The 26,868-nt window shown below is 50.5% G+C and overlaps 3 protein-coding genes across 29 annotated transcripts in view; 2 read left to right on the top strand and 1 right to left on the bottom strand.

Annotated features, from left to right (window-relative positions):
• PCCA (propionyl-CoA carboxylase subunit alpha) overlaps positions 1-10,009 on the top strand; it is a 409,555-nt gene extending 399,546 nt beyond the window's left edge. For 20 of the 25 annotated variants that reach the window (XM_081548973.1, XM_081548977.1, XM_081548970.1 and 17 more), the window contains 2 exons: positions 2,618-2,695; positions 5,726-6,071. In XM_081548973.1, coding sequence (XP_081405099.1) covers positions 2,618-2,695; positions 5,726-5,794 — 147 coding nt within the window. In that variant the 3' untranslated portion in view covers positions 5,795-6,071. Of the gene's footprint in view, positions 1-2,617; positions 2,696-4,842; positions 6,072-6,265; positions 6,338-6,485; positions 6,738-8,496; positions 8,642-9,891 lie in introns of those variants that run through there. The other 5 variants (XM_081548964.1, XM_081548951.1, XM_081548950.1 and 2 more) reach the window with 3 other exon arrangements.
• Positions 7,150-26,868, bottom strand: part of GGACT (gamma-glutamylamine cyclotransferase) — a 46,983-nt gene continuing 27,264 nt past the window's right edge. For all 3 annotated transcript variants that reach the window (XM_081548990.1, XM_081548989.1, XM_081548988.1), the window contains exons 3-5: positions 18,657-18,709; positions 8,479-8,628; positions 7,150-8,100 (exon numbers count right to left, since the gene is read on the bottom strand). In XM_081548990.1, the coding sequence (XP_081405116.1) occupies positions 7,659-8,100; positions 8,479-8,540 (504 nt within the window). In that variant the 5' untranslated portion in view covers positions 8,541-8,628; positions 18,657-18,709 and the 3' untranslated portion in view covers positions 7,150-7,658. The remainder of the gene's footprint in view (positions 8,101-8,478; positions 8,629-18,656; positions 18,710-26,868) is intronic.
• On the top strand, positions 10,117-21,945 carry LOC145529165 (uncharacterized). The gene is made up of 2 exons (XM_081548987.1): positions 10,117-10,321; positions 21,161-21,945. The coding sequence occupies exon 2, from the start codon at positions 21,198-21,200 to the stop codon at positions 21,900-21,902; it is 705 nt and encodes a 234-aa protein (XP_081405113.1). The 5' UTR covers positions 10,117-10,321; positions 21,161-21,197; the 3' UTR covers positions 21,903-21,945.

Below are 26,868 nucleotides of genomic sequence, written 5' to 3' on the forward strand. Positions count from 1 at the left end.
GGCCAGCAGAGATGGGGGAAGGAGAGGGAGCTGTGGAGGGCCCCAAGGCCACGGGTCGGCACCCCAGTCCGCAGGCGCCTTCTCTGAAGCCTTTCTAACCTACTCTTCTGGGCGTCCTCCTCAGTTTGGTCTCCGCCCCCTGGGTGACCACTGCAGATCTCCCAGGTTCATTGGTTTCTTTTTCACAGTCGATTGAGAGACACAACCTGGGAGAAGGAGTGGTTCCTGCTGGGGGACCTGCCCACCTCTCCCGAGCATCTCTGCTGGATCAGAGGTTGTGTTTTTCTGGTGGGTGATTGGGGACCCACCCCTCGCAGCTGCCTGTACGTCCCCTCCTTGGCTGCTGGCACACAGCCGCTGGGACTGGCAGGTCAGTGGGGCCCCAGAATCTTCTCGGCCATCTCCACCGCCGCCAGGCTCTGAGGCCCTGCTTGCACCTCCAGCGTAGCCGGCTTGAGCCTGGACGGGGGCTGTGGCCAGCCCCCCCACCCTTCTAGGTGTTTCTTCTGGGCATCACCGTCGGCAGTCTGGTCTCTGCCCCCCGGGTGACCACTGGAAATCTCCCAGGTTCATTCGTTTCTTTTTCACAGTCGCATTAATTGCGAGTTCACTTTCTAGAAGATCCTGTGGAGCAACGGTGAGGGGCTCTGTCTGGCCAGCAGTGCCAAGCAGCTGCCGGAGAGGCACGCTGGTGCCCGCCCCAGAGATGCCCGCGGGGCCAAGGACAGAGAAGCGGGCTCTGGGCACTCAGATACCAGCTGAGGAAGCCCAGCTGGGCAAGGTGCCAGGCGAGTGCACACGGCTCCCCACGGGTTGGGGGACAAGGTGGGGACTGGTCCCTCTGTAAGGAAGGAGCTCCCGGAGCCCAGAGGCAGAGAACCCATCACTATTTTTTAGATGGAATTTCCACTGCCAAATTTCAGATCCACTCTCCAGAAAGTTCTGCAGGCCCTGAGGCTGGAACGCGCGTCCTGGGTGGGAATGCTGCCGTGTGCGGCCAGCCCTGGACTCTCGGCCTCTGAGAGCCATGGTCTGGGCCCACCGGGGGCGTGCAAAAGAGAGAAAAAGGCTCGGAGGCACCGCCTTGCGGGCTGGCCGTTCTGACACCCCCGGAGCCGCCCTCACCGCCCCCTCCTCCACATGATGAAGACAGACCCCGCAGTTGGCTCTCGGCTCTCTGGAAGGCAGGTGCTGGTGGGTCATGGAGGGCTGCGGGTGCCGCGTGTCCACCCGGCTCTCCAGCCTCCATGCCAGCCGCCAAGCTTGGCATCCCCTCTCCTCCCACATTTCCCGTGCCAGGGAGCAGCAGCCCGCCGCCCAACCGGCGGAGGAGGACACACCGGCTCAGGTGGTCCCGGTGCCAGCGAGACAGCCTGTGCGGCACGGGGGGCCGCGGGGGCTGGGGGCTCGGAGATCGTCAGGGGGTTTCGGGGGAAGGAACATTCTCAGGCACTTCTGCCACACGGGATGGGCGCTGGCGTCCAGCAGCCCCACGCCAGGGGGCCCACCAAGCGCCCCGGAGAGCCGGGTGCCCCGGGAGGTTCAGCTCTCCCATTTTGAAGAGGGCAGGGCTCTTTCCACAAAGAGAGGAGAAAAATGCCGCCCGGCTCCTTGGTGCTGTCCCATCGAAGGCAGAGAAAGGAGAAGAACCAGAAGGGCCTTTATTCACCCCGACGCTGGGTAGGAGTCCCAGGTTGAGCCCCAGGGGTTTATATGGCAGCCCCGCCTGGATTTCCCCCACCCCAGCTGGCGAGCAGCAGTCAGTGCCCCTTGCAAGGAGGGGACGGGGCGCTAGGCGTCACTCCCTGAAGGGGCCTCCCGGGAGCCACCTGGTTGTCAGTACTCGGCTTGTCTTACAAAGGCTGGGACAGTGTCCTGTGACCTGGGTGCTTGGCTCTTGTTCCCAGCTCCCCAGGGCTCCAGACAGAAAGTCCGCCGTTTGATAACAGCTTTACCAAGATGACGTTCACATGCAATACAGTCGCTCCCGTAAGGTGTGCACCTCAGTGGTTTCGTGTCTTCACACAATTGTGAGGCCATCACCACAGTCAACCTTCGAACATTTCGTCACCCCCAGAGGAACCCTGCACCCACCCGCAGACACTCCCGCCCCTACTGGAAACCACAGGTCTTTCTGTCTGTTGAGATGTGCTAATTCTGGACGTTTCACTTAAATGGAAGACATTCCGTTTCTGCCACATCTCTTTGGCAGAAGTCGATTCAGAGGTTCCCTGGGGAAGGCCCCACCAGCAGCACCCAAAACCTCTTGTCAGGGATGGTTTTCAGGTGACGACTTAATAAAGGAACGGCCTTTGGGGTCCCCCAAGGATGTGCTTGGAATATAAAGTATTAGAGACTATTTCTTTTTTTTCTTTTGTCCACCTGGCTTGTGGGATCTTAGATCCCCGACCAGGGATGGAACCCGGGCCCTTGGCAGTGAAAGTGCGGAGTCATAACCCCTGGACACCAGGGAATTCCCAAGTACTAAGAGACTCTTGCTGCCGTTTAGATTGTATCTCAGAGCTTTGACGAAGACTCTGTCAACGGCCTCCCTCTTGAACGTTGTTGCGAAATTTGCATGCTTTTAACAGGCCTGTCCACTCTGTTCGTTTTCCAGGTAGCAGAAGGTCAGGAAATCTGTGTGATTGAAGCCATGAAGATGCAGAACAGTATGACTGCTGGGAAGACTGGCAAGGTATGTCCCCAAGGGCCCGCCAGCCCAGGCGGCCATGATGGGAAGCGGAGTCTCCACCTTGGGGTCCTAGACATCAGGCCCGGGAGAGTCTGTGTGACGTCCAGGGTGTGGGAGGGGATGGGTTCAAGAACAATTGTTCTTCACCTTAATGTCTTTCAAATTAAGGGGTCTTTAATTTTTAATGTTTACATCTGTCTTAAGAGGCAGTGAGTTATCTGAGACATAGGTGACACAGCAGGAAATGGTTTTTAGAGATTGCAGAAATTAATGCAACTCTTCAAGATAATTTCTCCACAAAGAGAACAATTCAGTTTTCGATCAAGAGGAGCTGAAAGGCCCACATACACATGTGGGACTTCACGATTCGGGGCGGGGGAGGGAGAGATGTATTACTGAGATTTGTTAAAAGTAAAACTTCTTAAATGTACTTTCTGTCAAAGAAAATAGAAAAGTCCTTTTAAGCAGGAACTTCCTCATCTGCGACTTGAAAGGCACCATTTGTAGCAGAATGGTCCTTTTCTGAAGGGTGTTTTGCTTTGGAAGTACTGCATAGTGGAGCGAAGCGTGGGTCGTGTGTGGGGACAGCAGTGTAGACTGGCCATGTTCTGCGCTGTGGTCACTCCTGGGAACGGCACTGGAGCCTTGGGGACGGTGGGTATCCTGGCAGAGAGGTACTATTGGTTGCCCATGGAGTTGGCATCAGACACGGCCTCCGTCCGCCTCCTGCAGAGCAAATGAAACCTGTGTTCAGGGACCAGGCCAAGGGGGACGCCCAGTCCCACGCCAGCCAGGAGGACAGAGGCCCGGCATCGGGCCCAGCTGGAGGGGGCCTCGGACAACTGCTCCCCATCTCCTCCCAGTTTTGGGAGAAGAGACTGGTGTGATCTGGGCTCTGGGGGAATCCTGCTTGCCACACCTGATTCCTTTCTAAGAAGTGAATAAGAACATGTTGGTTTCTGCGCTTGTAAAAATTGTCCTGTGCGTTCCTCGGGATTAGTTGACATTCATGCTGCATTGTTGTCAGATTTCCCTTTGTGATGAGAACCTGGCCGCATTTGGGGGACCCAGAATATATGTTAGATGCACACCACGGGCCAGTGTGCCTGGCTGGGGAGCTGATACTAAAATGAAGAGGGAGCTGGGAGCCCGCCCGTGCACGTGGTTTATGTCTTCAGGGCCCAGGGTCTCACGGGGAGGCCCTGCTGCTGTTGGGTGCTGATGGGCTCTAGGCGAACCTGCACGCTAGCCCCGCCCTGTCTGCTCAGCCCTGCCCCCCCAGGGCAGAGGAGTGGCCCTGCCAGGGGCTGGCGGTTCTTGCTCTGAGAGGCCAGTTTTCCTCCTGGGTCCCGGTTCACAGTGGAAGCAGGCCCTCTACTCTGGAGTCACACAGCCCATCAAAACACCAGAGGCTCCAGATCTGAAAAAGCAGCCAGTTCAGTTCAGTCGCTCAGTCGTGTCCGACTCTTTGCAATCCCATGAACTGCAGCACGCCAGGCCTCCCTGTCCATCACCAACTCCCGGAGCTTGCTCAAACTCACGTCCATTGAGTCAGTGATGCCATCCAACCATCTCATCCTCTGTCGTCCCCTTCTCCTGCCTTCAATCTTTCCCAGCATCAGGATCTTTTCCAATGAGTCAGCTCTTCGCATCAGGTGGCCAAAGTATTGGAGTTTCAGCTTCAACATCAGTCCTTCCAATGAATATTCAGGACTGATTTCCTTTAGGATTGACCAGTCTGATTTCCTTGCTGTCCAAGGGACTCTCAGGAGTCTTCTCCAACACCACAGTTCAAAAGCATCAATTCTTCAGCGCTCAGCTTTTCTTATAGTCCAACTTTCACATCCATACATGACCACTGGAAAAACCATAGCTTTGACTCAATGGACCTTTGTTGACAAAGTAATGTCTCTGCTTTTTAATATGGTGTCTAGGTTGGTCATAGCTTTTCTTCCAAGGAGCAAGTGTCTTTTAATTTCATGGCTGCAGTCACCATCTGCAGTGATTTTGGAGCCCAAGAAAATAAAGTCTGTCACTATTTCCATTGTTTCCCCATCTGTTTGCCATGAAGTGATGGGACCGGATGCCGTGATCTTAGTTTTTTGAATGTTGAGTTTTAAGCCAACTTTTTCACTCTCCTCTTTCATCAGGAGGCTCTTAGTTCTTCTTCGCTTTCTGCCAGAAGGGTGGTGTCATCTGCATATCTGAGCTTATTGAAAAAAAGCAGCCACTTCAGTGCAAACAGCCCCCATGGAATGAGGCCTTCCAAGTGTCGCCACGTAGGCTCTGTTCTTCCCGAGAGGCCCAGGCTGGAACTCAGGGGATGAAGGCCGCTCTCACCAGCGCAGGCCAGGGCTCCCAACCCCACGGCTCTGGGCCTTTTGCCGCTTGCCCAGACTGCCTGTGACTTCTAACCTCATACCTACTTCTAACCTAATTCATTCTCATGCCCAGGCAAGAACAACCAAGTCAAGTGGGCAGTCTCTAGTTTTAACTGTGAACACAAATTTGGGAAAGCAAAAGCTGACTGAAATCAGGAGAAATCAGGGCACGGAGGTGACATCGTGGGAGCCACGGGGTTTGGCCCGCGTCCTGAGAACTTCATCTCCCTTCACAGGAAGCTTCTGATCAGGCCGGGCGCTTCTGCTGTTGCGTGGGGTTTGGTTTTGGTTTTTTTCCTACCATTAACGCTGAGGGAGCATTTCTCCAAACCTGAACCTGTGAGAGACAGGAGGCGGGGGTGGAGACTCAGCCAGCATCGTCCCCGCCAGCTCAACCCGGAGGGCGCCCTGGGCAGAGGACTGCAGCAACACGGGGAGCAGCGGCTTTTAGGAGCCGCAAGGGCCCCAGCCACCTGAGGACGCCCCTGAGTGAGGTCCCCTCGACGGGTGTCCCACTGCCCGCCTTCTGCCTGTGCTCCAGAGCCTGCCCGGCTGCGCCTTCACTTCCAGAACCGGACAAGACTGCTTCCTCCTGGTCTGCTTAGTAATTCTTACTCTCCCCTCTTCTTTTTTCTTCTTTTTTAAATTCAAGGTGAAATCGGTACATTGTAAAGCTGGAGACACAGTTGGAGAAGGAGATCTGCTCGTGGAACTGGAATGAAGTATTTATAGCCTTTCAGTCATCACCCAATTTAATTAGCCATTTGTATTATTATTCTTTCACACTCAATTTATTCAGGCGTTCGGCAGAAACACCCCTGTGCGGCAGATTTTACATGGTCATATTTACTCCACATACAGTCAAAACCAGCGTTCTGCCAAAAAAATCACCAATGGAAATTTTTATTGATATAAATACTTGTACATATGATTTGTACTTCTGCTGTGAGATTTCCTAGTGTCCAAATGAAATCAATAAAACCGAGCATTTGTCTAAATATTAGTTTGCCCTTTTTTTGCATGAAGACAATGTACATAAGAGGCTACGGGCTGTGCCAGTAGGCTTTAAAATACCAGCGTTTCATCGGGATCCTTTTTAAAAATGTATATAAATCCCAGTTCTTTGCCTTCAGTTTCATTAAATGAGCATTTGCCACCTTGTAATCTGATTACCTGCTTCATCTTGCTTGAGGCCCTGAGTCCCGCTTGTGGTTGGCTGGTCATGCTCTCCAGAGGCCTGGACAGCACTGATGGTGATCTGACAGTGAGTGTGGGTCCCCTGAGCCCGCAGGGGCGACCCCCATCCCTCCCAGGGCACCAGTCAGGGTTCCCGGGCCCCAGTGGTGGTGGTGGGGCTGCGGAGCCCAGCAGCGGATTCCTACCCTCGCCTTTTTGTGTTTTTGTGAACCAAGTTTCCAATTACGAAGAAAAGGGCTAAAAATAACAGTCATGCTTCTGGAGCAGATGCAGTTAGCCATCACAGTCTACCATTAAGTCGACGCATGAGCGAGCTCTCCCGACAGAGAACGAAGTTACCTGGGACCAGCAGCTGCATCTTCATCTGGGTCTGAAATTCTCAGGATGCATGTGATACTCAGTGGTGAGTGAGCAGAGGCAGAGTTGTGCGCGGCCTTGAGGCCACCCTGACAGAGTATCAGATGGAGGTGGGTAGTAATTGGTACTTCGTGCCGTGCTAAAATTATTTTAAGTGCTGTTTGTATTTGGAAGCCAAGCTTTTTGTCAGGCCTGAAGAACAAATTACTAATGCGTTGGTTTCTCTCTGAAAAGCTCGTCCCCCCTGGCAGCTCCCTTGTGGGGCAGGGCTCCCGTGAGCCTGTCTGAAATCAGGGTGTTCAGATGCTCTGCCAGCAAGTGGGTGTTTGTTATTTTGCTAGACGAGGAGGAAAAGAACCTACTACCGAATAGACTCAGAAAGAGGGCTAACAGTACCGCCAATACTTTTATATTCAATTTCTCAACTTGATATGATCTTTAATCATCTCTATATAAGCTTGATCGCAAAAAGTATGAAGAATGATATCATATATATTCAAAAGAACTCTAAAATACAGCATGTGTTTCTTGAGGTTCTTTTATTACATTGAGAGGTCTAAAATCAGCTTTAAAAATTTTTCTTTTCTCAATGCTACAGGTCAGAATCAATACAGCAGGGCTGTTAAAATCTAGCTGTCACACAAAGACTTGATATTCATTTTAAATGTTATCTTCAGATTAAAGCAAAGAAAAAAAAAAGCATAATCAGAAAAGCATGATAACATGAGTTTTCAAATGTCATTTAGGAGAATTAAAAGTCCTGAGTTTTTCTCATCCAGTACATTCAAGCCCAAGATGCTCTTTAAGCAGCCAGCAAGAAAGCAGCATAGTGAGACAGATTTCAGGAAACAGTCTTGTTATCAGTACCTCAAAATTATTTGGGAAATCGGCTGCCAGTGAAAAAGAGGTGTTCTCCCCCGCCCACCCCCGACAGATAAGAGGATTTGTTTCAAGTACTGGCTTCCAAGGGCGTTATGGCGCCCTCGTTCGGCCCCTGGGGGCTGGTCCCCGGCCTCCCTCACCCGCAGGGCTCATCTGTTTTCCCGCGGGTTGTAGCGGAGCCCGTGCTTCCCCTGCGAGTCATAGTCGTCGAGGTACGGCAGGTGGACCCACTCGGGCGGGTAGGTGGCTGTACTGTACACGAAGCACTCCAGGGGCGCGCCCGCGCCCTCCAGGGCCACGCGCAGGCGGGTGCGCTGGTACATGTCGGGGCAGCCCTCGAACTCGTCCAGGAAGTGCAGCATCCGCTCGTCCATGGCGTAGACCTCGCCGGCCACGCGGTGCCCGCGGCCCGGCAGGTTCAGCAGCCGCGGGATGTTGTCCTTGCCCGCGATCACCAGCGGGTAGAGCTCCAGCGTGCAGGCCCGGCCCCAGAAGGCCGCGCGCCCGTGGGCGCCGTCCAGCAGGACCTGGTGGTTGGGCTGGCCTGTCTTCAGCGTCCCGTACACGAACACGGGGGCCAGGCAGCCGGAACTGCGGGCAGAGAGGACGGGCAGAGAGGACAGCAGACAGGTCACGGCGGGGGGCAGGGCCGGGCCCCACTCCCCAGCAGCCGCCCTTCAGGACGGGATCCCAGAGGAGGGGCCAGCTCCGAGACCAGCCTTTGGGAGGAGACAGTCTGTTCAGGGCTCAGCCCCGCAGGGCTGCAGTTTCGTGGAGAAGTTAGTTTTCAATAAAAGGACTTGAAACAAATATTACAGAAAAGCAAATAATGATAAGCAGACAGAAATATATACACACATATAGACGTAGATATGTATGTATGTGCTGTGCTTATTAGCACATACATCTATAGAGGTATATACATAGCACATGCATGTATGTGTATGTACACCTGTATATAATAATCACCTGTCATCGGTGCCACAGGGAGCTCCGGTTTCAGCACTCCATTTACACTCTGGCCCCGGCATGATGTTAACTGCACCTCTCAGCGTTCCTTCCTTCTTCAGGGCCCTGAGGTTAAGGATGCCAGCCTGGGACTCAGCACAGCGGCCTCAGCTACAATGAGAACGTAAGTGTTTACCCGCCTGCTGTGTCTGGGCCACAGACTGTTACATACCTGACCAAAGTGATCGTATAAGGGACTCACGCAGAAACAGAAAGGGAAGTTCAGTGGCTGGGCCCCTCCTCTGAGGCTGGCATCTCGCTGTCCCGCTCGCCCCCAATCCACCAGACACTGAGGGACTGGGCCCTGGTGTGCCAGGCGGGCCCTGCCACCAGCCACGTGGCCGGGTGGCCCTCAGGGAAGTCACACTGAACGCACAGGACGTGGCTTTCTTCCCAGCAAACCAGAGCTGGTCTGGGGGTCCGGGCCTCGCCCCATCTCTTCAGGGTGTCTGGGGCGGATGGGCAGAGCCCACGGGTGAACACGGCTGCCCACTTGTGCCCGCCCGTCCTCCCTGTGGCCTCAGCCGCCCGCCTTGAGCAGGGCAGAGACCTGACGGAGCTCAGCTCCAGATGGCGCAGGGAGGCCAGGCTGGGGTCGGGGGGCGTCAGGGGCGGCTGCACGGGTTTCAAAGTCAAAGTGTGAATGAGAACCTGGACTCAGGCTGCAGGGGAGAGAGGGGGCACAGGGCCCCTGCTGCTGAGGGGACGGAGCGGGGGTGGTGTACCTGGGGAGGACTGGGGCGGGGGGGAGCGGCGGGAGGACCAGCCAGCCCTGCCTTCCAGCACATTCTGCAGTAACAACTCCAGGTTGAACGCAGATGCTCTGCTCCCACCCTCACCAGACCGTTCCCCAGATCCCTGGTGGCCCGCGGCCCAGTCCCCCAGCCTGGTCCCCGGGGCTCGGCCGAGCCCTCACCTCCCTTCCCAGGTGACCCCTCCCTGAGCGCCCCCTGCCCCGCCCCTCCGGCTTCCCGCACCCTCTCTCCTGGCACCTCTTCTCTAAACCACGGCTCCTCCTGGTGACCACAGGACAAGAAGAGCCGAAAGGGCGCTGGAAACCACCCAGTCCTTTGGGGCCTAGTCCCAGGTCGGTGAGGACTGGGGCCGCACGGCTGGGCCTGGCCGGCGGGGGGCTGCTCCCCTGAGCCCTCATGCTCTTGCGTCCCCTCCCTTTGATTAGATTTAAAGTCGCTCAGTCCTGTCCGACTCTTTGCGACCCCACGGACTATACAGTCTATGGAATTCTCCAGGCCAGACCCATAGACTGTACAGTCGATGGAATTCTCCAGGCCAGAATACTGGAGTGGGTAGCCTTTCCTTTCTCCAGGGGATCTTCCCAACCCAGGGATCGAACCCAGGTCTCTTGCATTGCAGGCAGGTTCTTTACCAGCTGAGCCAGAAGGGAAGCCGAAATGTGTCCATAAAGTTAAGTCAAATAATTTTGCAAGAAAAATAAAATCTCTACTCGTTCCCACTCCCTTGCAGAGACCCAGTTAAGCCTCTCAACTGTTGCATTTGCTATTTATTAATATCTCCGTATTGTTGGTTGTAACGCGGCTTCCTGATGATTTAAACATCTGCCTTCCTACCCCAAAGCAGGTGAGTGCAGTGTTAGTTTAAAGGACAGACTTTGGAACCAAGTTGCCTGAGTTGAAACCCTGGCTCTGCCACTTACCAGCTGTGTGACCTTAAGCAAACCACATAACCTCTCTGGGCCTCAGCTTCCTGGACTATCAGGAAGTCGTCTCAGTCTCCTGCCTCGGGGGACCACAGTGAAGGCGCAGCAGTTAACATTGCATGCTCGGTAAGTCTGCATTAAATGCGCCTGTCACTCAGCCCCATGTTCCTCCACCACGGCTCACATCACAGATTTTGGTCAAATCCATATTCAGTTCAGCATCACAACTATGTAAACACTGCTCTCAGATAAAGCACACAGTGTACTATGATTAATTTCCTTTCTTGGACAACTTTTTGTTTTTCTTGGAATTAAGAATTGTTTCAGCTTTTTTTTTTTTTCCTCTTCTTTTTTGTGCTTTGCTCAAGTTTCTCTGACAGTCAGTCCTTCGCCTCATGATTTCTGGAAGCACCTTAGGAATCCTTTCCGCCCTGACCACCCGTCGCCTCCATTCTTCCCTGGGGCCGTGGCTCCCAGCGTCCCTCCTGCCCCGGCCTGGGTCTGCGGCGCCCCCGGGCCCCCAGGCTTCTCCCAGAGCCCCCCCCCCCCGTCCCCGGGTGCCACGGCCCCCTCTTGGTAGCCTCCCTCATTTTATTGAAGCTGCTTCTTTACCAGCTTCAATTAATAGTGTACGTAGGTTGAGAACAGAGGATGAGCTGGTTGGATGGCATCACCGACTCAATGAACATGAGTCTGAGTAAACTCCAGGAGTTGGTGATGGACAGGGAGGCCTGGCGTGCCGTGGTCCATGGGGTCGCAAAGAGTTGGACACAACTGAGCGATTGAACTGAACTAAGGATGAGAATTCTAGAAATAATTTCCTTCAGAACTCTAAAGGCATCCTTGTCTTCTGATGTCCCAAACCCATGCTGAGCAGTCCAGGGTGGTTGGGACCCACCGTCCTTTGTACAGAACCAGGCTCTGCTCTCCAGAGGCTCCTAGGGTGGTCTTCTCTCCCGTGGATTGTGAGGTCCCACAGTGAGGCCCCTCCATGTGGGTTTTTTCCATTCATTGTGCCACAGATCTCTGTCTGAAGACTCATCATTGTGGATGCCGGGAACCTTCGTCCCTCCCCTTCCTTCCTGCCTCTCCAGAACTCAGATGGTGCATATCCTGGGTTAATCGCCTAATTTTCCCTTTGTAGTCTGCTTTACCTTCCAGTACCTCTGTTATTTTTAAAACTATTTTGTTGTCATATTTATCTCCAGGATCTTGTTCCCTCATGTCGTTATCACCCTGTTTCTTTCTCAGCATAATACCATGTCTCCTCCTTGGGAAGATATTAATTACTGTGAATTTCTTTAAGTTTTTATCTTTCCCTGTGTTGCCGCTCCTTCTCTGAAATTCCTCTTTTCTTTGAGAGGGTTCCTTCAAACGTCTCAGTAATCCTTGGCTGGCCTTTCACGTAGAAAAGTGAGACGCCCTATAGGAAGCTGTGGTGGGGGGCAGTGGGGGGAGCCTGGCTAAGTACTGAATCCCCGAGTTTGCGGCCTTTCCCTCCCTCCTGGTCTTCAGGGCGCCCCCTCACCCCACCCTCAGCTGGGCCTGGTCCCCCCCAGTACCAGGCCTCTCCGGACAGTACCCCACCCTTCCCCCAGCTTGGGATAGGGGTGATGGGGGTCTCTGCTCCCTGCACAGACTGCCCCCCCACCCCTGCCTTGTCCTCACCCTCTGGTGTCCAGGGCCCTGGTCGGCTGGCTCCCAGCAGGGACTTAGGTTTCCGGGTCCCTGGGTGCCGTCAGCCACCACTTGTCTCTGTGCTCCGTCTTCCAGAATTGCATCCCCTCTCCCATCGTTTGTCTTTAGGGGTCACGGCAGTGGCATTTGGGGACAAAGCAGGGATAAAGGAACCTGTTCCCTATGCTGCGCCATCTGGCACTCCATCGCAGGCCCTGGGCTCGACCCCCACGCCTTCCCGGAGGCTGAAGGTGGACAGGTAGGAAGCAGTGGCTGCTTCCGGGGAGGGCTGGTGAGAAGAGTTTATTAGGGTACAGGGGACATGAGTGTGTCACCAAGGTCGCCAGGAGAAAGCCAGTGATGCAGCAGCCATGGGCACAGAGGCTGGTGGTGGGGATCTCGCTTCCGCCAGGCCCAAGCAGGGGACCAGAGGCAGTGGCTGGAGGAGAGGGAAGAGGCGGGCACGGCACTCGGCGGGCAGCAGGCTGTGCGCCCTGAGGCCCCGGGGAGCCCAGGGACACATGAGACACTAACTGCCCGGTGAGAAGGCCAAAGGGAGACAGACGGGTTAACAGGCAGCTTCAAACAGGAGAGGAGCCAGGAGAGAGAGGGAGAGGGAGAGCACCCTAGAGCAGGGGCGGGGCAGCAGGGATGGTCCGCAGGGTCGCCTGGCTGCTGTGCGTGGGATGGGGGTGCCACGGAGGGGGGGGCGCTGAGGACAGGAGCTGGTGCGGTCTGCAACCATGGTGCTGGAAGCGGCCTGGGCTGCGGAGGGACAGCTGGGAGGCGCCAGGACGGAGCAGGTTCTCAGCACAGGCTGCTTCAACCACAAAGTGAGAACAGGAATATTTCACCCAGGAGGCGGGAGGGCAAGAAGGTCTGGTCAGAGAGACGGCAGAGGACGGCGTGCTGAGGAGGGCTGGCCGACTCCCTGCGCGTTCACGGCGGTGCTGGGTCTCTGCAGGCCCCGCGCTAAGAGCCTGGATGTCAGCATGCACAGGAGCATCGACCCCCTAAGAGGGGTGGTATCCTCCCTGTTGAACACGCGAGGGAACGCAGTCAGTGGCTCAGGTGGGGGGCTCTGCGCCCGGAGCTCGCCCAGGTCAGCACCAGGAGCTGGGCCCAGGTGTGCTGGACACCGAACGCCTGGGTGACCGTCAAGTCCAGCCTCGGAAGGACTCAGGCTCTGCAGTGGCGGCAGGGGTTCATAAGGGACCCTACCTCTCTAGACTCTTCTTCCCCTGCCCCTACTTGCCAACGCAGAGGAAGAATAGAGAAGGAATTGGGTTTAGATTTAAAAAGACTGCACAACACACAAAATGTGAAATTTACCACCTTAACCATTTCTGTGTACAGTTCAGCAGCACTACGTACGTACAGTCACACTGCTGTACGACCACCACTGACACGCGTCTCCAGAACTTCCCGCCTGGTAAAAGTAACTCCCGTTCTCCCTCCTGGCAACGCAATGCTACTTTTGGTTTCCATGAGTCTTGACTACAGGAGGTACCGCATTTAAGTGAAATCATACAGTCTTTATCTTTTGGTGCCTGGCTTATTTCACTTGGCATAGTGTCCTCAAGGTTCATCCATGCTGTGCTGTGTGTCAGAATTTCCTTCCTAAATTAAGGCTGAACAATACTCATACGCGTATGCCACATTTTGTTCGTCCATCTGTCAAAGGATGTTTGGGTTCCTTCTACCTCGTCACTATTGCAAATAATACTGCCATAAACATGGGTACACAGATCTCTACAAAATCCTGTTTTCCATTTGTTTGGATATATACCTGGAAATGTGCTGCTAGATCATATGGTAATGCTGCATTTAATTTTTTGGAGGAAGCTCTGTGTTGTTTTGCGTAGCAGCTGCACCATCTTATGCTCCCACCTACAGTGCACAAGGGCTCCAGTGTCTCCGCAGGCTCGCCACTGCTTGTTATTTCCTTCCTCCTCCCTCCCTTTCTCTTTCTCTGTCTTTTAAACAGTGGCCATCCTGAAGGGTGTGAGGTGGTATCTCATTAAGGATTTTTTAAAAATACTTTATTGGAGTATAATTGATTTACAGTGTTTCAGGTGTATAGCAAGGTGATTCAGTTATTCATCCTTTCTCAGGTTCTTTACTCATAGAGGTCAGTACAGAATGTTGAGTCGAGTTCCCTGTGCTATGCAGTAGATCCTTGGTGGTTATCGGTTTCATATATAGTAGTATATGTTAATCCTGTGTTTATAATTTATCACCCTCGCCAAGTTTCCCCTTTGGTAAACACAGGTTTATTTTCAAAACTTGAGAGTCTGTTTCTGTTTTGTAAATAAGTTCATTTGTATAATATTTTAGAGTCCACAGGAGTGACATCATATATTTGTCTCTCTTAGTATGATAATCTCTAGGTCCATTCATATTGCTGCAAATAGTATTATTTCATTCTTCATGATTAATATTCCATATATTTATATACACACACATCTTTTTTATCCATTCCTCTGTCAGTGGGACATTTAGGTTGCTTATATGTCTTGGCTGCTGTAAACAGTGCTGCAGTGAACACTGGGGTATCTTTCCGAATTAGTGTTCTCCAGATACATGCCCAGGAGTGGGATTGCTAGATCATATGGAAGCTCTGTTTTTAGTTTTTTAAGGACCCTCCGTACTGTTCTCCATAGTCGCGGTACCAGTTTATACTTCCACCAACAGCAGCGGAGGCTTCCCTTTTCTCCATACCCTCTCTAGCATTTATTGTTTGTATACTTTTTGATGATGGCCATACTGACTGGTGTGAGGTGATACCTCATTATAGTTTTAATTCACATTTCTCTAATAATTAGTGATGTTGACCATCTTCTCATATGCTTTTCAGTCACCTGTATGTCATCTTTGGAGAAGTGCATAAGTCTTCTGCCTATTTTTGTTTTTTGATATTGGTGTATTTTTGAGATTAATCCCTTGTTGAGTTCTTCATTTGCAAATATTTTCTTCCATGCTGTGGGTTGTCTTTTCATTTTGCTTCACTGTGGGTTTTAATCTGCATTTCTGTAATGATTGATTAGTGATTTTAAACATCTTTTCATGTTGGCCATATATCTTCTTTGGAGAAATGTCTATTCAAGTCCTTTGCCTGGTTTTTAATCAGATTGTTTTTCATTGTTGAGTCATAGGAGTTATCTGGATCTTCTGAATATTAACCTTTTATTAGATATATGATATGCAGATATTTTCTCCCATTTCATAGGCTGCCTTTTTACTCTGTTGATTGTGTATTTTGCTGCACATAGTTTAAATTCAGATGTCACCCAACTTTTGCTTTTACTGCCTATAGTTCTGGTGTCACAGCCAAGAAACCCCTGCCAAGCCCAGTGTCATAAAGCTCCTGTCCTGTATCTTCTCCTGAGTTTTATAGTTTTAGTTCTTATGTTGAAGACTTATCTATTTTGAGTTAATCTTTGTGTATCGTGTAGATAAAGTTGGGGTTCAGCTTCATTCTTTTGCATATAGATACCCAGTTTTCCAACAGTTGAAAAAAACTGTCTTCCTCCCCATTGATCTTTTCACGTTTGTCAACAAATCATTTGACCATACATCTAAGGATTTATTTCTAGGTTCTCTATTGTGTTCAATAGGGCTTCCCTGATAGCTCAGTTGATCAAGAATCCGCCTGTAATGCGGGAGACCCCAGTTCGATTCCTGGGTTGGGAAGATCCACTGGAGAAGGGATAGGCTACCCACTCCAGTATTCTGGCCTGGAGATTCCATGGACTGTATAGTCCATGGGGTCACAAAGAGTCGGACAGGACTGAGCGACTTTCACTTTCACTTTTCATTGTGCTCAAATGAATTTGTCTTAATGTCAGTATTACACTATTTTGATGGCTGTAGCTTTGGAGTATGTTTTGGAATCAGGACATATGAGACCGCCAACTTTGTTTTTTCCTCTAGATTGTTCTGCTCTTTTGCAGTTCCTTGAAATTCCATATGAATTTCAGGATGGATTTTTCTATTTCTGAAAGAAAAATACTATTTGGAAATTTTGATAAGAACATTAAATCTGTTTAGGTAGTACTGACATCTTAATAATTTGTCATAATCCATGAAGATGAGATGTCTTTCCATTTATTTAATTTCTTTTAATAATGTTTTGTAGTTTTCAGGGTACACGTCTTCCACCTCCTTGGTTAAGTTTATTCCTAAGTATTTTATTCTTTTTATGTAATTGTAAGTGGAAAATTTGGGGGGAGAGTGTTCATTGTTAATGTATACAAATGCAACTGATTTTTGTGTACTCATTTTATCCTGCAACTTTGCTAAATTCATTTACTAGTCTTAATAGTTTTCTTGTGGAAGTGTTAGGATTTTCTACATAAGATCACGTGAACAGAGAGAATTCCACTTCTTCCTTTCTAATTTGGATGTCTATTATTATTTTTTCTTTTATCACTATACTAAAAATAAGTGGCAAAAGCAAACATGCCTGTCTTACTCTTGATCTTAGAGGAAAAGCTTTTTCACCATTAAGTGTGATATTAGCTGTGGGCTTATCATATACAGCCTTTATTAGGATGGTGTAATTAATTTCTTTCTATTCCTCATTAAATGCTTTTACCATGAGGTAGTGTTGAATCTTGTCACATGATTTTCTGTATCAATTGAGATAGTGTTTTTTTCCCCTTCATTCCATTAATGTAGTGTACATTATACTACAGTGTATACTGAGTTGCATATGTCGAACCATCATCCCACTTGGTCACAGTATATAATCCTTTTAATGTGTCACTCAATTCTCTGTTAGTATTTTGTTTCGAATTTTTGCATCAATTTTCATCAGAGATATTGGTTTGTGTTTTTCGTATAGTGTCTTTTTCTGGCTTTGGTTATCAGGGTAGTGCTAACCTCACTAAACGAGTTTGGAAGTATTCCCTCCTCTTAAATTTTCGGGAAGAGTTTGAGGAGAACTGGTGCTGAGTCTCTTTGCATGTTTGGTAGAATTCGACAGTGACGCTCTCTGGTTCGTATTTTCATTGTGGAGGGATTCTTGATTACCAAGCTGATCTCCTTGCTAGTAATAGGTCTATTCAGATTTTCTGTTTCATCATGATTCAGTCTTAGTGAGGTGTGTGTTTCTAGGAATTTATCCATTTAGGTTACCAGTTTGTTGCCATACAATTATTCATAAGGATTCCCTTACAATCCTGTTCATTTCTGTAAAATGGGTTGTAATGTTCTCGCTTTCATTTCTGATTTTTTTTTTTAATAAATTTATTTTAGTTGGGGGCTAATTACTTTACAATATTATGATAGTTTTTGCCATACATTGACATGAATCAGCCATGGGTTTACATGTGTTCCCCTTCCTGGACCCCACCCACCCACCTCCCTCCCCATCCCATCCCTCTGGGTCATCCCATTGCCCCGGTCCTGAGCATTTGTCTCATGCATCGAACATGGAATGGTGTTGTAACTGATTTTATTTATAGTGTCTCTTTTTTTCTTAATCTAGCTAAACATATGTCAATTTTTTGCTCTTTTAAGAAAACCAACTCTTGGTTTCATTGATTTCCTCTATTCATGTCTGTTCTAACCTTTATGATTTCCTTCCTCTGCTAGCTTTGGGTTTAGTTATTCTCTTTCACGTTCCTTGTTGCCCTAAACTCCGGTCTTTGTCCATCATGTTCAGCTGATTTCCAAGGGCTGCTGTGAGGGTCACAGCCAACAGAACATGTGAAAAGACTATTACATTGGCCAGGTCCTCCCAGCCCGCAGGCAGGGCTACCTCAGAACACGCCTTTGATCCACTCCGGTCAGGCCCCTCCTGAGGTACCACCCCCTGGGCAGCATCGGAGGGGTGGCACTGCGGAGGGGACGCTGCCATCTGAGGCTCACACATTACTGCGTCTCCCACCCCGTTCTCCCCCTGCCACGTAGCTCCTTCCACGGCACCGGGTTAGGGTCGGAGTCTTGGATAAAGCCTAAGGACTTGGTTCAGTAAATAACACAGGAGGTGTAGGTGAGCCATTTGGGCTTTTCCCGAGCAGCTGAAGATTGTTCATCTCTAATGTGAAAGAGATGATGCTCCCAGGTCAGCCCACTGAAGGGCACTGTGGTACAGGGACAGGCCTGAATCAAACTCCCCCCTCCACCACCTAGCACGTGTGGGTCTCTGGGCACGTTAAACTTTCTGAGCGTCTGTGTCTGATGTTTAAAACTGCATTCATTTACCTGTCTCCCTAAGAGCTAATCCCTCCTGACTGTGCCAGGCCTCAGGACCCAGTGAAGGGTAATTCCCTCTTCCCTGTAAGTATTCCCACCTAAGTTCTCCAGCCCAGCTGCTGCTTATAGCAAGATCTTACATATCTGCTAGCTTATATTCTTATCAAGGAAGTCCCTTACAAATGAAACAGAAAAGAATAGTCTACATAATAAACAGGAGAGGGGAATCAAGCATTAGTCATGACCTTAATTTTGCAGAGCCAACGCAAATACCTGGGAAGGTTAAATTACATAGAAATGATGGTGGGTAGGCCAGTAGATTTCCAACTCTGTAGAAAATCAGTTCAGTAACTTTGTTCTGCAGAAGAGGTTGGCTTATTTCCATAAAAGAAAATCTGGCAATAAAAAGTTAACCTTCTTTTCTAGGAAATACCGTAGCCTGATAGAATGAACAAGTTATAATTCCCTACATTTTGTCTACTGAATTATATCCTATATAATATTAGTTTAAGACTACCACTTATGTAATAAAAAAATTAATATTGTGCATTTCTGGCTCCTTTCACAAGAAAAACATCATTACCTTTCTGATTGTGTTTTGAACTACACACAGATCCTTCAGGAAGAGCCTCGTCCCTGTGGGGATTGAGAAAGGATCAGAGTTAAGCACTGAAACAAGCAATTAATTCCCATTAGAGGATTAAGGCACTCATGTTCACTTTGAATCAGAAAAATGAATTGCGAATAAAATCCTGTACAACCAAGAGGTTACTTGTCAAAGTTAATAAATTAGAGCACTGAAGGGCAAAGTGGAAGGCACAGAAGTTGAGCGGCCACAGGAGGACTGGTGAGAGACTGGTGGGGTTGTGTTTTCACTGGACGAGGTCCACAGTCAGGATGCTGTAGCAGTGTGGGGCGGGAGGTAGGATTTTTATCACACGGTGCTGTCTTTAATAGATGTATTCCATGAAGAGAAGCCTGAAGGGGTTTCTACCCTGTTACGTCACCACCCCCCATGCATAGATTTCCCTCTAGTATCTTACCATTAATATAAAGAATCAATGAAAAGGGACACACAGGAATTAACATTCAACTTGGTGCATCTTTTGGGTGTTAGAGCGGATTCTAAATAAACTCAAGCAGTATTTCTGCAGACAACTTGACTGATGTATAAAGCCTGGACCAGGAGGCCCTGCTGTGATCAGCACTTACTTAGTCACCCTCCCCTCGGGAATCCTGAAGCCCAAAAGCCAAACCCTTGTCTCAAGTCCAACAGGTCAGGAATAATGTGGACGTCCAGGGGTCAGCCCAGAGGTGGAACAGGCTCAGAGAGAGTCTCAAAAAGTTTCACTTCAGCAAAATTTGGTGAGTTTAACATTGTCAATCTTTAAGAAAACAAAAACACTCATGGAAATGTCCATCTGGTCTGGCACTACTTGAAATGCTTCTGTCACTGATTCAGCAGTTTTCTTACTGAAACACAGTCCATCTAGTTTCCTATTTCATTGCTGAGGCAGAAATTGAAAGTAATTATGAGTCCTTCACATAATTGTTGGTTTTTTTCCTGCCTAATATTTTTTCTTAGCCACCTGGTGGCAAGAGTGTAAAAAGGCAGGATTTCATTTAAGAGTTTAATCTGCTGGTTTACAAATCAGAACAGTTGTACACGCTGAGACCACATTTAGAAACACACACATGCCAGGTGAACCAAATAGAAAAGGGCTAATAGTTAACTCTCCTCAAACTCTGCAAACGGACGTGAATGGACACCAGCGTCTAATGTGAAAACAACCTTTAGAAAAGAGGCGTCTCTACAAAATATTCATGCTGGATTGATATTTTATGACACAAGGCAATGCTAAAGAGTTAGAAATGACGACACGTAGATCTTACTCTTTTCTCTAAGTGATAAATCTTGAAGCCATGAACAGCACCGACTGCCTGCCGTCAGGGTTGGATTAGACCACACTAGAAGAGGCAGGAGCAACGACCGGCTTGGGTCGCACAGTTACGGCCCGAGGAGCGGCTCTGCCACTGCCGGCTGGGTGCAGGACCAGCCTGGGGACAGCCACTCATCGCGGCCTCCCTGGCGGCCGTGTCAAGAGCTCTCCTCGTTCGACCTCATGTGTCACATGCGGCTCCCACCAAACCCGTGACCAAGGACCTGCTTCAGCCACGCGATGCGACGCCTGGGCCCTGTGTGGCCGTGAGCCTCAGTCACACGCGTGTGTGATGTGTGCTCGTCTCTAGAGGGCTCGTCTCCTTGTACGGGCACCTCCCTCCCCCCTCTAACGTTCCTCTCCCCTGAGAGACGCCCGACTGTCTGCTCCAGTTACACGGAAATCCTTCAGAAGCTTCTAGGGCTGTAGGAAACAGGTGAGAAAACAAGCCGCCTCGACCTCTGCCCTGGCTCGGGCCGCCCCTCCCGGGCCCAGCGGCCGCTTTGATGCCCCTCCTCGCCCGCCTTCCTCACGACAGCCCAGGGCTTCCTGCTGCCACCACCGGAGACCCCGGAAATGGTGACAGCAAAGCAGCTTCCTGACAGGCGCCCAGCGGCCGGGGGACACGGCGCCTCTGAAGTCGGGAGGCTGGTCCACACATGCGGTCGCCCCTCAGGTTCTGAGCCTTCCCGGGTCCCAAAGACCAATGGCGTATCTCGGGCCCCTCGCCCCTCAGGGCCGCCGTCCTGTTCTGCACGTGCCAGAAACTCCTAAGGGAATGTTAATGCCACGCCACTTAATGGCCACTGTTGCCATTTCTGAAACACAGGGACCACCAGGGAGACGAGGTGGCCCCTCAGCCGGGGAGCGCCCCAGGCTGGCAGGAGCTGCCGGGTCAGTGTCTGAGTCCTCGGGGGCGGAAGGGGCTGAGGACCCGTGCCAGGAGGGCACCCACGCCTGTCCTGCCCGCAGCCAGACCCCCGGGAAGCCAGGCCCCACCTGCGGGCCCACCTGTGCTCTGCGGGGAAATACGCCACCCGCAGGATTGAGGGCATTTTTGCTGTGTGGCCCGTGTTAGACCATCACCTACACGCTCAAATTATCACTCACCGTGAGGTCTCACTCCCCACCTCACTCGGTTTTACAGGCAGGAAACTGAGACAGAGGTGAAATGAGGTACACAGATGGCGGCTGCAGACCTGCCTTCACCCCTCCTGCCTGCCCTGCAAGACTCTGCCAGGTGGCCTCCCGCCCAGACGCGGAGCAAGACCAACGGCCAGCCCTGGGGGCCCCCAGCAGCAGGGACCGAGAACACCCCCACCAGCTTCCACTGCTGCCCTCAGCCCTCCGGCACCCGGCAGGCAGCCTGCCTGGGGATCAGCACTCGCAGTGGCCCCTGTCCTGGAATCGTTAACGATTGCTCTGAACCTGTGCTGTGTGAGAGAAGCCCGAGGCAGCACTGCCGCCTTCTGGCCCGCAGAGCGGTCCGGGAGCCCCAGCGGCTCACGGCGTCCTCAGCGCCCCAGGAGCACAGAGTCCTGGTGGACCCGCGAGGGGACTCAGCAAGGCTCCGAGTGAGGCCGAGGTGGGGTCTCACATCCATGCCTGGTCAGCCAGGAGAGGACGCCTGTCCCTTCCAGGCAGAAGCGGTTCTGAACGCAGAAGGAGGCACAGTGTTCACACCAACACCAGCAGGCAAACCCTACCCCAGCCTTCCTTCCACGGGTCCTCCCGGCACAGGCCGACCGCACACACGAGACGCACGGGGAGGGCGGGGCCACCCGCAGAGACCCCGGTCCCCGTCCTCAGTCTCTGCTCCAGCACTGGGGGCAGAAGGCGGACTGGCCGCAGAGCGTGCACGTGTTGAAAAGGGAAATCAGTGCAGGTGAGAGTGATAAGAATAAAATATGTATGTATGCATGAGTTACAAAACATTGTCATTTCTGTGATTCCACATATGAATTAGATGTTCCTATATTTGCATTTAAACTTAAAACTGAAGTCCAATATAAAGGTAAATGGTAAATTCAAGGCTGAGAATTTAACCTAATAGTAAAATAATATACAATAAAATGTAAAATAGTGACTAAAAAAACACAGTAATTTGAGAGAGACTGAGAAAAGGAAAAGGCTTCCTATTCAAGACCTTTAACAGCACTTTTCCCTGCCTTCTGAACAGGGGACCACATGTTTTCATTGTGCACTTTGTTCTGCCTAGAACTATTCTCTCTAAACTGTTTCTCGAAACCACAACACTCCTCAAGGGTAGGAGCCTAGCAGTCTCTTCATCTCATGTTTCCCACATCACCCAGCACAGTTCAGGGCATGCAGCAGGCACTTAATAAATACTTGCTGCAGTAAAGCAAGGGGTTTCCCTCTCGGTCCAGACTCCCAAAGAGACCCTGCAACCTTCAGCCTGTCAGGAATCTCTCATGTTCTCTTTGTCACAAAAACCACAGGCTCCGATGCCACTCAGGGTGCAGACTTACAGAAGTCACATCCAGTCTGGTGGCTCTGCCGCTGCCTCCTCCAGAAGCCAGGCACGGATGAGGGAGAGCAAGCGCTCTGGACTCAGACTGTGGCTCGGGGCCATCACCCCCACCCCTGCCCCAGCCTCCCCCGTGGTGAGCGTCCATGCACGACGAAAGGCCATCATCCAGAACCTCAGAAACCAACCTCCAGGGACAACACTCAGAACAGTGTGTGTGTGGGGGGGTGTTCTTATATCTCCCAGGGCGGCAGTCCATGGGTGTATACATTTGTCAGAATCATCCATCTGTGCACTTAATGTGCAAGTTTGCTTGTGTGTAAATTATACACCAAAAGCTTATTGGAAAAAAAGATTCAATGGGATCGTGGAAAGAAGGCAATCTGTAGGCCACTCCGCCTGTAATTATTACCAGTTTATATTTTTATCTGAATTCAATACACTTCACAATCCCTAATCAATAGCAAAAACTTCCCTTTGAGTTTCCACCAGCATCCAAGTAGCTCTACAACAGCTTTGCAATGGCCTCCCTTAAAATTTAGTTGTTTTCTGGAACCCCACATACAACAGGACCAGACAGACTTCTCTGAGGCTGTTACCTGGGCTCCTAGAAGGAGGGGCAAGAAGTCTGAGGTGTGGCCAAGGACGCAGGGGCCTCTGTGGGACGGGGCCTGGGAGGAAGACTCGGGCCTCACTGGCTGCCGTGAGCCACCCAGGGCTCATCCACTGGCGGCCGACCAGGCAGAGACTTCCCACAGTGGCCACAGGATTTGCCTCTCAGGATATTGTTCTGCAGGCCCACTAGAGGAACAGCTTTTAACTTGCTTACCGGCAGTTGCTCAAAACGTTTATTCTGCCAGCAGTAAGCCCCCCATCAATGGAGAAGGAGTCAGGAATCTGCATTTGTGCCCCCTACCCCCACCCCCACCACTTGCAGAGCCAGCAGGTCTCTCAGACTCTGTATGACCCCAAAGATCTTTTTTTTTTTTCTTCTTGGACACAACTCGGGCAGAAAGCAATGGTGTCTACTACCCATTAGTGGACTATTTCAAAGGTCTTGTCTTTCAGAAACATTTTAAGGCTTAAATGCTTAAAGTGGTTTCTGACTGCTTTCTTACGTGAGAAATGGGAGTCTGGAAATGCAACTTAAATTTAAATTAGAAGCAGCACAGAAGAACAATTAGGAAATATCACAAAAAGCCATTCCCTTCTAGGTGGTGTGGTAACAAAATGTCCCAGAAAGAAGAGAAATAGACCCATTTAAACAACCCCTAGATAACCATTTTAGAAGTCAAGCCTCCCAAGAGTGAATGAATAAATAAAATAGTAACAAATGCAGCTGAGGCCCCGGCTAGGCCCAGGTCCCGTATATTTAATGTAGTATTTCACAGCTTTGGAGGAACAAGAGGGTCAAAGGTCAAAGCCAAGCCACTGCCAACCTTGGAGGGGCTGCATCACCCAGGCCAAGGGGGCCAGGCCACAGCAGGGGGCAGGAGAGGTGGGGGACATGAACTCAGCTACCCGGGGCCCCAGGGTCACAGGCAAGCAGCCAGGGGTCAACACTGTGCGACAGAATGAATTCAGTGAGAAGACTCTGGAAGACGAGCACCAACCCGAGACCCCAGAGCAGCACCTCCACTACAAAGGAGCCCTGAGCCCCGTGCATGAGCCACCAGCCCAGGACCCCATCAGGGGCCCGCCCCGCCAGCCACGGCAGGTTGGGAACAACCGGACTCCATTTCCAGGGGCTCTGGAATCCGGACTCACTGCTTCCGGTGGCAATAACAGAAGCACCTTCAGAATTACTTTTTGCTAAGAATATGACTAAAAACCAGTGTAAGTTCTCTAGAAGGATGCTGGCTACCTGGAGGCGGTCAGGAAGGCAAGAGGAATGCAAACCTAGAAAAGCTCACGCCTCCCTCAGAGCATGTGAAGGAGAATCACCCCTAGCACACACGCAACTCCATTTTTAAAGGTTTTCTTTTTTTTTTTTTAAGAAGCCTTTAAAAATGAAAACACAACTCAAAATTAAGCCTGATGGGTTTTTTGATTAGTTAAGTGTCTCCCAGAGCCTTCAAGAAGAAGGAAATGGCACCCCACTCCAATATTCTTGCCTGAAAAATCCCATGGGCAGAGGAGCCTAGTGGGCTACAGTCCATGGAGTCGCAAAGAGTCAGACACAACTGAGCAAAGCATGCACATCCTTCCAGTGCTTTTCCAGCCCAAGTAAAATTCAGTTAAAACTCTGAATTACAAGCAGGAAGGGAGTAGGGGAGGAGATTAAGGGCATATTACTGAACGTGCGTTTAAACATTTCACGTAAAGCGGATCCGCTTATTCATATTCCTGTGAGTCTGAACACACACCTGGTCACTGCTCGTCCATGGCAGTCAGAATACCTTGAGTCCAAAATTCCCAGAAAAATGTATTTTGTTGGAGTGACTGGGCTTTGAAGGGGCTGGATGCAGTGAGCCAAGTGAATTCAAGCCCCTTAGACACTCTGTCCCCAGCCAAACAAGCAAAGGCAAAGCCCACTAGGAAAGCTACGTGACCGCCGGGACCCACGGGGGGCTGACGTCTGCCTTCACACACCTCGGCCTCTGGCGTTTGGGGGCAGATGTCAGGACCCTAATTATTACTAAAAAGCATGATTTGGTCTGTGCTTGGCTTTTCAAAAGCACTTAAAAAACAACAGGCAGGCCACTCCTGAGAAACCAAAATCCAGTTAAAATGTAAAAATGCCCTGTGGTCAGCAGAGAAGAAACGCTACTACGTTCAGTTTAACCACCTTTTCAGACTTGTTTCAAAAATAACAGAACTGCTTTTCATCATGGGGCTTTTTCTCTTTTAAAATTAAGTTTGCAGTGTTCTTTCAATCGTACTAAAGAGAGGGACTCAGGGAAGCTCCACTGGGCTTATTCAGCCATTTTCCTAATTGAACAGCCCGATCATTACAGTGAGGTGGTTAACAATTTTTTTCTTTTGATTTATAGGAACTTTGTGTCCTTCCTTTCCGAAAACAACTTTCTTGTGTAAAAACGAACAAAGCAATGTCAGCCAAGGACAAGAGAATCAGGTCTCTCTCCTCTCCCCGCCCTGTTGTGGGACCAGCCTGTGGTCAGGGGGATGAGCTGTGTCCTCTTCCCCTCCTGGTGTCTGAAGGGAAGATTACTGGAGGTTTCCCTGGTCTCTCAGGAGTTCCTCCCCAGAGATGAAAAGACCGGGACACCACGCATCCTGAAGGAGAACTACCTGAAGAGCGGAGTCTTCAAGGGGCGACAGGCAGGCACACAGGTTGAGGGTGATAGGGAGAGGGTGGTCTGAGTGGAGGGAACGGCTGGGCACCCCTGGGGGCTGGGAGCCCTGGACAAGGCACTAAAAGGGAGGTGGATTTCGTCTCCGTGTGATGGGGTAATGAAGGATATTAGGTAAGCCTGGGAAGAGACAGGGGAAGTTCTGTGTTTTAAGAAATTACCTAGTGCAACCACAGTGGAAGACCATTTGGCAGCATCTATAAAAGCTAAGCCTCTGCAATGCAACAACTCAGCAACTCCACTCCAGGCATACGCAACACAGAAACTTGGGCGCAGGTTCACCAGAAAGACTCGGATGAGAATATTCTGACCAGTGTCATTTAGAATAGCCCCAACCAGATACTACTGAAATGTCCCTCAACAGTAAGATGGGCTAATGAAAAGTGGTAGGCAAGCTAAGGAACACTCTACAGCGATGAGAATGGACAAGCCTGTTCTGTGTAGCAACAGGTGTAAACCTTAAAGCAATGCTAAGTGAGAGTCAGACAGAAACAGCCACGTAGTGTGAATATGGGCTTCCCTGGTGGCTCAGTGGTAAGGACTCCACCTGCCGATGCAGAAGACTTGGGTTCGATCCCTGGATCGGGAAGATCCCCTGGAGAATGGAATGGCAACCCACTCCAGTAATTCTCGCCTGGAGAATTCCATGGACAGAGGAGCCTGGCAGGCTACAGTCCATGGGTCTCAAGAGAAATGACTTAGAAACTAAAACAACTGTGTGATTATATTTAGCTTTTCTATTAATTTTTTTTGGCTGCAGTAATTCCCTGACCAGGGATTGAACCCATGGCCCACACCAGTGAAAGTAGCGATTCCTAGCCACTGGACCACCAGGGAACACTTGTGCTTATATTTACATGGCGGTAAATCACAGCCTGACTAACCTCTCTGCTGGACGTCAGGACAGAAGGACACCTGATCTAGGGCCTGGGTGCGTTCCTATTATGGACTCCATCAAGCTATGCGATTTCTGCACTTCTCTGTGTGTTATGATTTCATAAAATGTAACATTTAAAGAAAACATACAGTATCAGAGTAGAGGACAGATTTGCT

This window comes from Giraffa tippelskirchi, chromosome 12, assembly GCF_054371585.1.
Source record: "Giraffa tippelskirchi isolate mGirTip1 chromosome 12, T2T-mGirTip1v1.2.pri, whole genome shotgun sequence".
In the NCBI taxonomy this organism is placed as follows: domain Eukaryota; kingdom Metazoa; phylum Chordata; class Mammalia; order Artiodactyla; family Giraffidae; genus Giraffa; species Giraffa tippelskirchi.

Bases quoted from the DNA above. Each gene is read 5' to 3' on its own strand.
- LOC145529165 (XM_081548987.1), top strand. From the start codon at position 21,198: ATGGCGGCTGCAGACCTGCCTTCACCCCTCCTGCCTGCCCTGCAAGAC.